Raw genomic sequence first — 16880 nt, forward strand, 5'->3', positions numbered from 1 at the left:
ATGAATGGGCTAGAATATGCCAGATGCAATCCAAAGTGGAAAAAAAATACTTCCACAGTAGCCTCCAAATTTACTGGGAGAATAAGCAAACTAATGTCAGTACAACATTTCTGCTGACCTTTGGGACTATTTGAAATCAAGAAGATGCATTCAGGATAGCTTTGAGAACCTGAAGACCATTCATTGAGAGCACACAGAAGGCCTGGGAATGAGTTCACCACCTCGCAAACTGCAAATCTGTCTGCCTGGCAGCTCCTGAGAGACAGGCTATGGTTTCCATATAGACAGCTCACAAAAACTGACTGAAGCAAGTCATCATCAGTCCTGGAGGGTTGTATAAGGAGCCAAGAATATCATAACTGATCCCTGCATTGCAGAGACTGAATATTAAGCTCTCTGACATTGCTTTGCATTTCTCTGTGGACTATGCCCCCACCATCAAATAGCAAGCCACTATTTCCCACACTGTCACTGATCCTGCCTCCTGGAGTTTTTCCAGCTGTGGTCTCCAATCTTCATATCTAACTTTCCAATAAAAAGGCAGCAACCTGAACCATTAAACTGCAAGTTTCCTTAAGGATGTTACCCAATATGCTATTTCCAGCATTTTTTGCTCTTATGTTCCTATCATGGGTGAAGCTTAATAGTTCTCTTTTTAAATGTATCACTTTACATTCCTTGTTGATGTAAAATGTTTTTAAAAAAGCTATTTGATTTACCTTTGAACATCAGCCTCTGTAGCCTTCACATTCTATCTAGTGGTTAGTCAACTTTTGCAGTAAATTAGAAAATAATTTCCTGCATTACTCTCTATAGAGGTTGCTGAACAAACATTAGGCCTCAATCTATTAAAGTGAATTAAATCTCAATCCAGAGGATGAGATGGGTGTACTGTACATTCATCGCCTATCCTCCATTCCACAATTTGGTAAATAATGTCATTAACAAGCGCCTTAACACAATGTTCTACTATAGGCAACAATATTTACTGTAATGCACAGATGGAAACTATGAAGGCATTATCCTAGGTACTTATGGATGGCACATGTAATGGGATTGGATAATGTTGTGCAAATGAGAAATTTGTTTCACACAGTTTAGTTACCTTTATTTATATTCTAGAATTTAGGAATAAAGGCTGGCCTGGCTATTGCTTACAAACTGATAGGAGAATTGCATTTTAAAAGGCTGATTACTTCCAGAGAAACGGGCTCTACTGGAAATAGGATTATTGAAATCTTTATTTATCTTGAACTAGTGATGTTGCTGGAGGCACCTGGTTATAATATGCAAATACTCCAAAATGCCATTTGGATTTCACTTTGAATTCTATTCATGGGTTAGCAGTAAACTCTGTTTTCCCTAGTAGTAGAATTTCAGGGTCATGACTGTGAATGATAAAGAACTTTATTTTCAGGCTGTAATGACAGAATGCAAAAGGAAGTCAAATATTTTAGGTAAGGGATCACATAGGATTATGCCTATTGACTATATAGAAAATACCTGTAACCACACGGATTTTGAGCCAAGTAAATCTCACGGGCAAGGTGCAGATTTATTGGAAATCTCCAGGCAAACACCTGTCCTACAGGATAATGGTTAGTTCCTATCTAGAGGTAAAAACTGAGGACACTACTGCACTGCAGTTCATGTTGTGGTCCAGGTGTCCTGCTGAGTGCCATTCCTGTTTTCACCATTCAGTAGGTAATCCTGTAGCAATGTAGCCAATTTAGAAAAATTCACAACTTTGACTGATAAACAGGAGCAGAAGACATAGTGATAATTTTCTAATAAAAATGGTCCTAGAAGGCACAGCCTATTGGTTGCTTCATTATACTTTCAATGTGCTGGAGATATGGGAAACATTCTTAGGACATCTGATATAAGGTTGGGGTAGATTAAAGACTTTGTGTGCTAGTTCTGCCATTCACAAGGTCTTGGTTGAAGTTCCCAGCCAATACTCCATAAGTACTCCATCCATAAAAATATGAAAATCATGATTTTTTTTGTGTGAACATGCTTCAAGTACAACAATTTAAACTACACATGTATGGGCAAAATAGAACTAAATTAAATTACAATACTATAGGTTCTGTTTACAACTGTAATGAAGATTTTGCAAAATATATTGAAATGATAAGGGGAAAGCACAGGCAAAGAGGACTGGGCTCATTCAAAGCATGTACTTCTGCCCTCCTGCAAAATTGTACATTAAACTTCAATGCACTTATTTTTTTTCCCTCCTTTGTGTAGGTTGGGATGATACTTTATACAAAACCCTGTTGACCATTTGCTATAAACTGGTATCTGTAATTGGTTAATCCTGCACAAATTATGCTTAGAATAATTAATAAATTGACTCATTGAAGTACACATTGCTACTTGATGTATGAGAGAAAAACAAGATTTCATATTCAATTTATTGCATTCCTAAGAGTCATTCTTCGTAGTGACATGTGTCAATCTAATGAAAAAGTTGAGAAATTCAATGTCCCCATCGAATGAACACGTCAACAGGTTATGTAACCTGAAAAATACCCTAATCTTTCACCTTACATCTGACCTAGATTGAATTCAGTTTTTTTCTGTAAGTTCATTTAATTTCCAGTACAGTAAATGGTGCTTTCCTGTGCAGTTGATCCACACTACATGTGGCCACTGATATACAGTGCTTGATTCTCTGTGAAGCCTGTAATATAACTTGATGGAAATACAAGTGGGAAATACCTGTCCTTGAATTTGTACTGGTTTTTCAATAGTAATAGTTCAAATTTCTATTCATTTGCAATGTTAAGAGAGTGAGAATCCCCTGTGACCAATTCCTATCAGGCAGTGCAATAGACCAAAGAAATTTCTTGTCATTTCCTTCCATTAAAAATAAGAGTTCATGTATTTAATTAATATCTTGGTACAGCTCGATTAATGAAGCTGAAAATGAATTCATCATAAAATGAGTGTTTTAAATAATCACCTAGGAGTAACTGAACATCAAAAATCACTAGATTGACTTAAATATTTTACTGAGAAATTCAGATGTTTTGTTTATTTACAATCTATCAGTTTTCATTAAATGAAATATAACGATGTCCATTATCTACATGCCTAAAAAAAAATTGAAGAGTACTCTTGTAAGGCTGTAAGATTTTGACCTCCATGTTTATAATCACAATCTGGGCACAGCTAGTTGTACAGACACAGTCTGTTTCCAGTATTGTACTTTCTAAACCAGTTCTGTAGATCTCTGGCATCTGCTTGATATAATTGCACTTAAATTGTTTTGGTTCTCTCTGCAGGATTGGAGGACTTCGAGCAACAGAAACTCTACGACTAACCATAGGCAATAGGAATCAAATAATTTGTTTCTAAAATTTCACAGCTAAAACCACTTGCCAGCTTATCTTTAACTATTATAATTAAAAGGTCTCAAGCTCCTTCTTCTGGTCTATTCAGCCGTTTAACCTGTGCATTCCACTCCTTGCAGGGGGGGGGGGGGTGTCCTATATTTCCTGCTACCATACAGTTTAACTCCTTGCCTTTGTTATGTTGGGGAAACCTTTGGCAGACTATTTTGCCATCAGCTAGTAGAAGGTGAATTTACTGTTTTAAAGCAGTTTCCAATGTTACATTTCACTCTTGGGTGTTTGCTATTTAGGCCAAGTAGACTGGAGAATCATCTGCATGTTTTGATCTTAATAGGTTTAAATGGACAAATTTAACAATGGATTACCAGGGAAGCAAAATCTGAAATAAAGGCAAAATGCTAATCCAGAACATTGAGCAGCATTTGTGAAGGCAAAAGGTGCAAGCTGATGTTTCAGGTTGAGATACTGCACCAAGACAGAGAGGGAACAGGAAAGAAAACTAATATATCAATCATGATGCACGGTCTCAATCTGAAATATCATTTTATATCTTTGCCTCCACAAATGCTGTTTAACCTAATGAGTCTTCCCAATGTTCTGTTTTTGTTACTCAAGAGCAGGGTTTCTCAACCCCAAGGTTGACGGCAGATGTCCATGGTATTAAAAATTGGAAACCCCTGCGCAGGAGAGACATTGTAATATCTTCTGGTGTTTTCTTGATTGATACTTGGATGAGTTGACTACAAGATACAACATACTGTGTCCACTAACCTGCTAGTTTTTGTTGAGCATGTAGAAAGCCGAAGTGGAAAAAGTAGACCAAGGCATCATTAGCCTCAATTCAAATTAAATACCATGCACAGTAAGTTTTACTTCATTTATTCTGTGGTACTGAGAAGTAATAGTTACAAATCATACTTGCTTCACCAGAGATTAACATGTAAAAGTACCGGCAATTAAAAAAAAATTATAATATATATTTAAGTATATTTTCCAGACAGCCTTAGTTACACCTCAATCAAAACATAATTTTCTTGCTTCTATTAAAAACTGATTTTATTTGAATGCACATCATTATTCCAAAATCTTGTTACTAATTGCAAAGGAAGCACCTCTCCAGCCGTTGCTTTATACAAATAGACCAACATTTCAACAGTCTTTTCTTCTCCAGCTATTTATTAGGACTTCAGAATATAATGCAAGTTCTTCCCTTCAGTGTGGCAGGAGAATTATTACAGAATAACTCTCATAAAACTTTATCAGCTCCTGCTGGAGCACTTTGAGATGGCAAGAGGAATGACTACTCAGTTATAGAACACTGGGTATAAATTTTCCCATATATTGACATCATTTACAAGGAGATCTCCAAAATCCTAACTGGAACTGTCAAGTGTCAAAGAAGTTGTCAAGGCACATTTTTGCACCGATTTTTTTCCATCAATAATTTTTGGTGTGGGAAGACACTCAAGCAGAACCCACTGAAGAGGCTGTAAAAGTCCTCGGAAAGCATTATTAATCCAGTTAATGTATCACACGATAAGAATTTATGCTTAGACTTAAAGCAAATTACAAAATTATTCTTTTCTGCAAACATTAATGGTTTGCTGGTAGGAATTCCATAGCTAAATGTTGATGATATAAACTAGGAGTTGAACTCAAGTGGTTCATGAATTCTACCGGTATTTGAACTCTCCAACTAGATTACAGCAGTAAAAATGGAAATCCATCAGTTATTATTTTTGCAAAATTAGATACAAATAAATATATTTTTCTTTCAATGTAAGTCAAGAAACCTGTAAAGAGCACAATGCATATAGGTCAATGCAAAGTATACAGGCATAAACAGACTTCACCTGTTCAGTACCAAAAATAATGTATTTTATTTTGAGGAGCTGTGTTTCCCAGTGTAGTGAGATTTGGTCTGCAAAACAGATGGCAATGTAATAGCAGACTATTAAAGTAATGTGATGCCACCCCTGTGAAGCGTACTCAAAAGTAGCAAAGTACAAGGAACTGTCAATGAGCAACCAAGATTCAGTCATAAAATTGTAAGTCTATTTTAGAGTATTGTAATTACAAGACAGAGTTAACAGTTCTTTAATGTTTTTGATATTGTTTGTAGACTTAAAAACTAAAAGATGGAATATTTTCAATATTTTGCACCAAGGAAATGAATTTCTTGGTACGTTGCTACAAATAATACACAGAACAATGCCCAAAACTAAATGAAACTGCATTATGTTTCTGGTACTTGACCAGAAAATAATTTAGTATGTTTTGGTTATATTACATAATAAAATATAGTGCAGAATGGCTTTGCTATTACAAATATGGCACAAATAATTTAAATAATCACTGGCAGTCTACTGAACAAATTATTTATGTGCCACCATATCCTCCCTCTATGCAAAGGTAATGATTACTCCGAATTCATGAAATTTTTGGCAGTCTAATGTAATTCAATGTGAAACATTTTCGTACAAGAGCCCCAGAATAACATATGAAAGACATCTCTAAGATAACCATCTGGGTTTCAGACCTAATGGACTGCACCACAGCAACAATGACAGCTCCAGCAATTTAACTTGCACCAAGATAAATGACTATCTCTTCAATGAAGAATCAGGTTCAGAGGTGTTTTACAAACCACAGTGTAATATTCATGAATCCATCAGCCTCTGCATCAACTTTAGACAATGAGTGGTTGTTGTCAGGGTACCATAATAATCTGTTAAAAAAAAAACCAAGATTTAAAAATTTTTTTAAATATACTATTCTGCATTTTTATCAGAACAGTCATGATACAAATTCATAGGATTAAAAATAAACAAAAGTTAAAAAGCTAACTGCAGTGAGTTAAAGGCAAAATAATTGTGGAGATGTGATGCAACCGGTCATATACTCTCCACCACATATCTGTAGAAGTTTGTCAAAGTTTTAGATGACATGCCGAATCGTCGCAAAATTCTAAGAAAGTAGAGGTGCTGCCATGCGTTCTTTGTAAAGTTACTTATGTGTTAGATCCAAGACATATCCTCTGAGGGACAGTTTACAAATTGGAAATGGGCCTGTGAACCAAGTTCCCATACCTCAGAAGGTGCCTACAGTCCCACAGCAGGCATCAATTGATATCTCTTGTTAGCTACAACTGTTTAATTCTTAGATTAGACTGTTTAATTGTTAATTTCTTTGCAGTTGAACAACTAATTATTACTTATATTTTAAATAGTTCTTATATGTAGTTTAATATGCCACCTAGTGGTCACTGTGTGTAAATGCAGTTGTTACGTGTATTCCCGAGATCAAAACTCAAAATTCAAAAGTTCAAAGCAAATTTAGTATCAAAGTACACATATGTCACTATAATATAACCCTGAGATTCATTTTCTTGCAGGCATTCACAGTAAATACAAGAAACACAATAAAATCAATGAAAGACTGCACCCAACAGGACCAACGAACATCCAACTGGCAAAAATCACCAAACTGTGCAGAAACAAAAATAAATAAAATGAAATAAGAAGTAATAGGAAATAAATATCGAGTGCATGAGATGAAAAGTCCTTGAAAATGAGTCTATAGTAAAAGTGAGTGAAGTTATTCCATCTGGTTTAAGAGTCTGATGGTTGAGGGGTAAAACCGTTCCTAAACCTGGTGGTCTGGGTCCTGAGGCTCCGTACCTTCTTCCTGATGGCAGCAGTGAGAAGAGGGCATGGCCTGGATGGTCAGGATCTTTGATGATGGATACTGACTTCCTGTGATAGTGCACCGTGTAATATGCTCAATGGCGGGGAGGGCTTTACCTGCGATGGACTGGGCCGTATCCACTATTTTTTGTAGGATTTTCTGTTCAAGGGCATTGGTGTTTCCATAGCGGGCCATGATGCAACCAGTCAATATTCTCTCTATGACATGTCTATAGAAGTCTTTCAAAGTTTTAGATGACGTGCCAAATCTTTGCAGATTTCTAAGGAAGTAGAGGTGCTGCCGTGTATTCTATGTAATATCATTAAAACGCTGTATCCAAGAACACCGAGGAATTTAAAATTGCTGAACCTCTCTCTTCTGATCCCCTGATGAGGACTGGCTAATGAACCTCCAGTTTCCTCCACTTGAAGTCAATAATTAGCTCCTTGGTATTGTTGACATTGAGTGAGAGGTTGTTGTTATGGCACCAGTCAGCCAGATTTTCAATCTCCCTCCTGTATGCTGATTTGTCACCACCTTTGATTCGGCCAATGACAGTGGTGCTGTCAGCAAACTTAAATATGGCATTGAACCTGTGCTTAGCCTCACAGTCATAAGTACAAAGTGAGTAGAGCAGGGAGCTAAGCACACAACCATGTGGTGCAGCTGTGCAGATGGAGATTGTGGAAGAGAGATTGTTGTCATATGTTGTTACATATGTACAATTTTGGAAGCTTCTCTTGGTACTACATTATTTGAATAAGTGCTTCCTCATTGATTTACTCTTATCTACTAATCTGAATGGAATTTTCCAAATCTATGGATATAAAAAAGCCTCACCACAAAGTCAGTGTCATTTTAATTTTAACATCTTAGTCTCTAACTTGCTACTAGCTTCTGCTCCTATGACTGTTTATTTCAATTTTCCTTTGTTCTATCATTGCATAATGAAACAATAATAAAGTAACAATTTTTGTGCTTCCTTCCTGACATTTGAAAGAAACTTGGATTAAAACATCAGAATCCAACACTCTGGTCTCCTCAATGCTCTTTTGTATATACAGGCTTTACTTAAGGTGGGCATTTGTAAACTGGGGATTTGTGTATCATGTTGAAGTTCATTGCTATACAACTCACAGCTCACTACAATTTCAAGTTCTGCATCATCCACAGATTTGGAAATTATCTTTTGTATACCTAATTTCATATTATATCTTGTTACATTTATTGCTCAATAGGCATCATCATCCAAATATTCATATTGATGGAAATATTAACATAGTAGATAACTTTGGTGTCAATCTCTGTTCTATCAACTCTATAAATCATTCAATATATGCAGTACCATCAGAATAATTCACTTTACTTAATATCAGTAGCTTGAATTTAAACATCCAAAGCCCATGCAACTTCCTTTTTCCTCACTAAATATTCTTTGTATGGTACAACTCAAATACTATTTGCTTTAGCTGTATTGACCTAATGAATGCTCCACTATAAATGAATTACATTATCAGCAAAACATTACAGGAAAGTAGATTTAAAAACTTTTCATTAATTGCAGATTCATGTATTGCATTTGCTTTAGATGAAAGAAAGTATGTAATGCTGTGGTTTTATAAGGCATTGGTCTGACAGCACTTGGAGTATTGTGAGTAGTTTTGGGGCCCTTATCTAAGAAAATATGTGTTGGCAGTGAAGAGGGTCCAGAGGAGGTTAACAAGAATGATTCTGGGATTGATAGGGTTAATGTATGAAGAGCATATGATGGCTATGGGCCTGTACTGGCTGGAGAGAAGAATAAGGAAGATCTCATTGAAACCTATTGAATATTAAAAGGCCTAGAGTGGAGTGGCTGTGGACAGCATGTTTTCTTTAGTGAGCAAGTCTAGAAGCAGAGAGCAATGCCTCAAAACAGAGGGACAACCCTTTAGAACAGAGATGAGGAAGAACTTCTTTAGCCATAGGGTGGTGAATCTGTGGAGTTCATTTCCAAAGATGGCAGTGGAGGCCAAGTCATTGGGTATATTTGAAGTGAAGATTGATAGGTTCCTGATTACTAAGGTCTTCAAAGGTTATGGGGAGAAGTCAGCAGAATGGGGCTGAGAAGGATAATCAATCAACCACGGTGGAATGGCAGAGCAGACTTGATGGTCTGAATGGCCTAATTTTGTACCTATGCCTTATGGAATTAAAGCACGGGAATTTTTTATTCAGATTAACACCAGCACTGTAATGTAGTGGCTTGTATAATGCTTTACAGTGGCAGCTGTAATATCAGGGTTCAATTCTCACCGCTCTATGGGTGGAGTTTGTACTTTCTCTCTGTGACCACGTGGGATGCCTCCAGGTGCTCCAGTTTCTTCCCAAATTTCCACACGTGTACATAGGGTTAATAAGCTGTGGGCATGCTACATTGGAATTGTCCCAGCACATTCTTGATGCAAATGACGTACTTCATTGTAAGTTTCAATTTACATGTGGCAAATAAAGCCAATCTTTAATCTTTAAATATTCTCCTCGAGAAGTGCAGTAATAAAATGTCACTAAAACTTTCCTTTCGGCTTGTACTGCAGAAATATTATCTCGTAATGTCTGATTGATTTGGTCACACGGCCAGAGGTTATTTATAGCAGAAATTTTCAAGATGGATACCATACACAGAATGCTGATGATGTCAATTCTGCTGCTATATGATCAAGTGGCATTTATGGCAAAGGAAGTGCAACTCAATTATTGTAGATTTTCTTCAGACCTACTCAAATTCCTTGATGTAGCCAGGTGGCATTTTTAAGATCTCTGTACTTATATTCTATAAAATTTACCATTACTTAAAAATAAAACTTATGCCACAATGCTATCTTCTATATGCATCTTCCAGTTTTAATTAGACTAAAGAAGTATTTAAAAAATCAGTTTCCATTTCAATAATTCCATACATACCGCACAGGAACCTCTCTGGCTTTCAATGCCCGGTAGAACTCAAGGCCTTGACTGGGATGTACACGTTTGTCTTTCTCAGATAGCAAGATCAACACTGCTGATTTTACCTGGAGGAGCAGAAAATTATTCCATGAAGAACAGAAAAATGACATATGCACAGTTAAAAACAGTCTGCCCTATTCATGAGATGATGTTGACATAAGTTACCCAAGATTTTCAAATCTCATTCAATAGCCAAAGAGTATCAAGTAAGGAAAAATAAACGGGAAAGCACTCTAATCTAAACTTGTGCATTTAAATAGATAGAAAGTTCTGCACTGAGAAGCTAGCTATGGTAGCCTAATCAGAAAGAGGTTGGACACTAGTTAAAAGTTAAATGAAGTTCAATACCCAGCATGGGCATCTTCACACAACTTTGTCCAAAAGCAGGTCAATTGTTTTAACAGTCCTGAAGAAGGGTCTCAGCCCAAAGTGTTGACTATTCATTCCCATAGATACTGCCTGACCTGCTGAGTTCCACCAGCATTTTGTGTGTGTTGCAATTGTTTTAACTAGTTTCAATTTATAAATGCAAAAAGCAGCAAAATAATGCTGACTTCACTAACAACCAGACTGAAGGGTATCAAGCATGCAAGGTTTGAAATGAAGAATTGTGAAGTGCTTACTTGAGAAGAATACACGATTGGTGATTTGCTCAACATCGCTTCCAACAATGCTGGAGTTGGGAGCTGATTAGCAGTGTACTCAAAACCAGCCTCCACTGTACACCTAAAAAACAAAGTACTTTGGGTTTTATTCTCAACATTTTGAGTTAAAAGCTGCCTGCCCATTTAAAACCAATAATTCAACATTGTTGCACTAAATCTTCAGCACTAAATCATTGTTTAATCATTCTAATTCTCACATCATTGACTTCAAATTATTAGGAGTGGAATGATACGCACTAGAAAGAAATGTGTCCATTTCATCTTAACTCCATGATGGACAGCTATTACCTACTTAAAGGCTTATTACCAATGTGATTTAGGCATATTTCAGGCTACATCCACACTAGACCGGATAATTATGAACATGTTGGTTTCGCGTAAAAACGATAGGCGTCCACACTATGTGTTTTTATAAATATTTCTGTCCACATTGAAACAGATATTTTGGCAAATTTCCTCCTACTGCGCATACGCAGGACACATCTACCGAAAACAAGCGACATGCTTGGTGTCAAATCTTGCTGTGAAAGTGCGTGTTTGTGCAGTTACAGACTAGAAAAACTTAAATGACGGACAGCTGTTGGCTCTCGTGCAGGAGAACTTAAACGTAAAACAAAATACTGGAACGTATGGAGGCAACCGACAGGGAGTTCACGGACAGTATGACCTGGCTGACGACGAACATTAAAAAACTAACTCTGTTGCATTAATAAAGCCCCTTGTTAAATGTATAAAAGATGTCTGCATCAGTATTATCTTGTATTTCCATACAATGTTACATTAGGCTGTTACACATCTATTGTCAGAGAAGTACTTGCATAAATAGGTACAACCACCTTCATACGAGCAAGGACAGAAAACAGGGCAAAGTGATTATACTTATTTATTCATTAAGTTATGGGTCAAAGTATTTGGTGAGTATATTTCTAACTCTTCTGGCTCAGTCTCGTTGCCATCTGTTCTGAAATTGCTAGGTTGCGTTCAAGAAAACAATGAAATGGCGCGCAGCCATCACCATTTGTTCCGGCAGGTCATGACAGGGTTTTTAGAAATCTCCGGTTACCCTGTCCACACTGCTCCGGCCAAGCGGCGTTTTCAAAATTACACACGTTGGAGAGCATTTCTGAAAATATCCAGTTTCAGGGGATGAAAATGCCGTTTTAGTGTGGACGGAGGGTAAAAACGAAGAGAAAAAGCTTCGGTTATGGATTTATCTGGTGTAGTGTGGTGTAGCTTCAGACTTAGATAGAATGAGTAGTTCACTGTCAACCAGTTTTGTAACCCCAATTAAAAATTAATAAAGCAAGAACAATTAATGCTACAAATCACAAAATAACTTAAATAACATATAGGAGGGCTTTGAAATGTGGTCTGAAATGTGTCTCTGTAGCCAAAGCCAATTCATCTTTCAACCCTGCTTGATTTGTTACACCACAAATCTCTTCATCATACAAAAGAGATAACTCATATACATTGAAAATGAAATGTAATTAGCTATATTTAGCAAAGTTAACCCAGTACTGATCGATATACTATTGTAACATCCAATCCACATCTTTGGTCTACCTACAAGTTCCTGATCAAAGCAGATAAATGAAGTGCAAGGCCCTATGTCACAAACAGCAAACCTTAACCCAGAACTACTTCCATAAAACAAGTCTCAACACTGATTAGTCATCAAACTGTCAGAAATTGAGTATTTTGTGAATATTTAGAATATTCATAAACATTGAAAAACATTCAAAATCTTAAAATAGAGTTTCTCAACCAGGGTTCTGCGAGAGAGCATGATTTAAAAAAACATTGTTTCTGAATAATGTGCAATGCTAGCGCTCGCAGTGGTGGGCAGTGACCGAGCAGCCCCATAAGCAATCTCATTAGAGGTCTTTCAGCCCAGTAGGGCCATGTTTATTTGGTTGAGTTCATTCTCAGATTTTGACGTGAGATAAGGGAGGCAGTTGATAATTGGTCAGTGCTGTATTGCATGGAGGGAAAGATGGTAGACTGATGAGGAACGTGAAGAGCATTTTCTGAACATTGAATGGACTTACTCAACTTGGGCTGTGACGTCAGCCTTTCCCTCCTGAATTACTTCCCCCAACTTCCCCTTATGCACCCCTTACTGACATACAAGAGCAAACAATTACTGGTGTAGTAGAAAATTGGAGGAAAATATTCATTCTAAAGAAGGAATTTTTTACACACCACAACTCAGCTGCTGGCCTGCTGCATTGCTGTTGTAAATGTTGCAAAAGGTGGATTGTGTAGGTTAGAAGTGAATAGTATTGTAAAATTTTTGTATTTTCTACAGTTTTCTCATTTAGTTATTTATTATGCTATTCTTTTTCAAATGTTATTAACCCCTGCAGAAACTAGCCTATTTAGTAGACATTCTTCAACATATGAACCAGTTGAACAAGTCTCTCCAAGGCCCTGGAGAAAATGTTTTGACTTCAAGTGATAAAATACTTGGATTTAAAAGCAAACTGAATCTTTGGAAAAATCATGTTGCAAAAGGAAGTCTTGAAATCTTTCCACTGCTGCTTGCACAGAAATTTATTATGTTTGCTTTATGAGTTTTTAAAATTTATTAAAGGGAAAGAAAGATATTAATTTCAAGAAAGGTAAGCTAACTACCTGCTTTTTATTCGAGAAAGGTTGGCTAAAATTTCATTCTCTACTCAAAAGAACAGTGACAATTATTTTTGGATTATTATATCTACAACATACTGACTACACTATCACATTGCGAATTGTAGATATAATATTTTTCTACACAGCGGTTCGCTGAGACCTGAAAATTATTTCAAGAGTTCCTCAAAGGAAAAACGTTTGAGAAAGGTTGCCTTAAAAATGTAAAGAAACTAAGACTTAAAAACATTTAATCTACTCAAACCAAAATGTATGAATCACTGAGACTCATGACCGCACTTCATGGATATTTCTTTCCACTGAAGTGAATGGTGTCACTCAACCTGCAGCAGTATAATGCCTATTTCTCAGTATAACTTCTGGAAAACTGCAGGAAATCAGTGCTCCGATGCTGGATTTCAAGTGCTACACAGTTCAACTGACACTGCTCAGACTTTCTTCAGAAGAGTGGGACTTCTTTTTAATTTATTGTCCTACAAACCTGCCTAAATAACTAAAAGCACTAAGAAGGTGTAAAGACTTTTAACAAAAACACTAGGTTAACATGAAAAATATATTATTCTTCCCTCACCCTCAAGCAGTACCTACCAGTCTGGAATATCTGTCGTTCCTAGCATGGAAGCAATGTTAGTGACAGGATTCCTAGCCACACAGGCCTTATAGAATTCAGGGTACTGCCCAACCAGGTGGCTAGCAAGAAAACCTCCATGTGAGCCACCCATGACGAAAACCTTTGAGGTATCAGCAAACTTTTCCTTCAGTACAAATTCTGCTGCAAACTGAAATAAAGTAAGCATTTAACTTTCACTTGAAATGATATAACAATGTTTGAAATCTATCCACAATTATAATTTTGTTACACGAGCAATAAAACAGATATGGTATCAAATAAGTGAAATCTTGCTCAGAAATAAAATCACATCCATGGCTACCACGCATAAGCAGCTGAAGAAAAAGACAAAACATGGGCTACCAAAATCCTAAGACAGCTGCTTTGATTCATGCACTGGGCCCAAAACTAACAGCTTTTGACAATATATTCATTACGTAGCATGGTAGTTAAGCCAAACTAGTGGTAAAAGAATATTCGTATTTCCAAAACATAACTGATGAGGTATCACATCAAAATATTGCTCCAAAAAATAAGGACCAATGCTTCTATTTGAACATGGACAGAAGAAATGTTAAAGAAGAGTCAGAAAGAGGGAGTTCCCAGACTGGCAAACCAATAGTAGCACATTTATCAACATAGGGCCTATGCTGTTCACAATTAACATAAATAATGTGGATGAAAAAAATCCAATATAGTGAAATATAATGATACAAAGTTAGCTAGTAAAGTGAGCTGTGTGTAAAACACAGAGTCTTCAGAAGTGCAGACAGGTTAAGTCAGTGGGCAAGAAGGTGGTCAGTGGAATACAATGTGGTAAAATACAAGGTTGTGCACCCTGACAGAATGTTCTACTAAATGGTGAGAAACCAGTAACTGTTTAATTATAGTGATTGGGGTGTGGTGGTTGAGGAAAGGCAGAAACTGAAGATTCAGGCACAATTATTTAGGAGGTAAATGATCGTTTGACTTTTATTTCAAGGCACTGGGGAAAATTGAGGATGTGAGGTAACTAGATTTGGAGTTAGCACAAAATATATTTACCAGACTGATTCTTGGAATGAGATGATTACTTAATAAAGATGAATGCAAAAACTGAATGAGAGACATTCTTACTGACAGGATTCTGAAAGTGATTGGCAGTGCAGATATTGAGAAGATGCTTCCTCTAGTTGGAAACTCTAAAACCAGAGGACATAATCCTGCTTCTGCTTCTTAGTTTATGTTATATTCAGTATTTACAGAATTCTTAAGAAAGCAACAAAACATTATGAGTTTCTCTTTAATTTCTTGAAGATTTCAGATATACTTCTGCTGTATTATGAACTAAGCAATTTAGCCATTCACTAAAATTACAATTTTTCATCATAAAATGTAACATGAAGAATCAATTCAAACATGATAGATGATTGCAAATTAGAAGAGTCATTCAATCCAAATTTAATCATTCATCCAGAAATACCAGCTTTGATAAATGACATTGGTTCCTAAATGACCCCATTTTCCTGAACTCCTCTGTAGTTCAATACAAATAACAACTACTTTGTAGTCACAATAATATCAAGATATCATCCTAAATTTGGTGTTTACTAACCTAAACATGAATCCCCTTGACATATATTTGAAAATTTCATTTTCCAGGTTTCTTTTTCTATTTCTGTACTCATTACTACTTTACGCAAGCAGGTCCATTTGCTTCTCAAGTCAAATTTCTAATATCAGGAAACAAACTAACAACCCACCCCCTGATTCTTATGGAATGCGTGTTCCCTGTTCCGTCTCAATAATCATAACCAGAGTCAGAACCATTAATAGATTCAGTAAACTTTCACTTAATTTGTACTCAACTTTGATTATCGAAATGAGTTTTTTTTTTAGGCTTGCTCATTGCTGTGCTGATTGGACATCCCAACTGAACATCTCTAATAGTGGCAATTCATCTACAAAGAAAGCATTTGACTGGGTAGTTTATAATAGCAATGCCTGCTCTTATCCTTGTCTGATGGCAACAGACAAGTTCCTGATATATAATTAGGAATGAGAACTTGTAATGATTCACATTCTTTTAACCAAAGAATATTGACATAAATTATGATATTTAATCTTCAACTGAATTAAAATAAACAGAAAAAGATGAAACCAAGAAATAACTCTGGTCTGCAGTGCAGACGTGCTGTAACACAGGCTATTCTTTTATTTGCTTTTTCAAAGTTTAAGTGTAATTCATCAAAGCAATATTTGCTAAGTTCACACACAATAAATTCAACATGCATTCTATGAAAATCTTAAACCAGACCAAATTAATGTTTGACTAGAAAGTTCACTTGTTAAAAATATTTTTTATATTGCTCTGGAACAAACATAAAAGAAATAAATTTGTACATCTGCACTGCTGAATGATCAGTTACAGGAATTTTGATGACGAACTGAGTAGGTTTTATCATGCTGAGAATGTTTGAATATTTAATGATTTTGACGTATGGCTCATTTAACCTCGCAGGATGTTCATTTCATTTTTATTTTGTTCATGCAATTAGTAGTTTCAGTTTGGAAATTGAAAACAACAGCAACTTTTTGAACATGTAATCAATTCAGATTTTTATAGCAGTAAGGAATTGTCAACCCACAACAATTTTCTTCCGTCTTCAAAATCCACTTTCTATTTTTTTAATCACCTACTGGGGTTCCCAACCTTTTTATGCCATAGACCCTAGATTGGGAACCCCTGAAACTCCACAGGTCACTAAAACAAACCATTTAGCCCCCAGTAGATATCAACAATTCCATGTCCTCAACTATCAGCATCAGTTTACCACCTTCTTTCATTTGTATTCTCATACTGATACAAAATTGAAAACACCTCTTTGTAGCCCTTCAGTATATAGTCCCACATACTACTTTCATGAAGGCTTTCGTGGT

The 16880-nt window shown here is 36.2% G+C and overlaps 1 protein-coding gene across 2 annotated transcripts in view; it reads right to left on the bottom strand.

Annotated features, from left to right (window-relative positions):
• Positions 1-4225: 4225 nt before the first annotated feature.
• apeh (acylaminoacyl-peptide hydrolase) overlaps positions 4226-16880 on the bottom strand; it is a 76782-nt gene continuing 64127 nt past the window's right edge. For both annotated transcript variants that reach the window (XM_073072439.1, XM_073072440.1), the window contains exons 19-22: positions 13940-14130; positions 10658-10760; positions 9993-10099; positions 4226-6090 (exon numbers count right to left, since the gene is read on the bottom strand). In XM_073072439.1, coding sequence (XP_072928540.1) covers positions 5991-6090; positions 9993-10099; positions 10658-10760; positions 13940-14130 — 501 coding nt within the window. In that variant the 3' untranslated portion in view covers positions 4226-5990. The remainder of the gene's footprint in view (positions 6091-9992; positions 10100-10657; positions 10761-13939; positions 14131-16880) is intronic.

The sequence above is a fragment of the Hemitrygon akajei genome, chromosome 19 (assembly GCF_048418815.1).
Source record: "Hemitrygon akajei chromosome 19, sHemAka1.3, whole genome shotgun sequence".
Lineage (NCBI taxonomy): Eukaryota > Metazoa > Chordata > Chondrichthyes > Myliobatiformes > Dasyatidae > Hemitrygon > Hemitrygon akajei.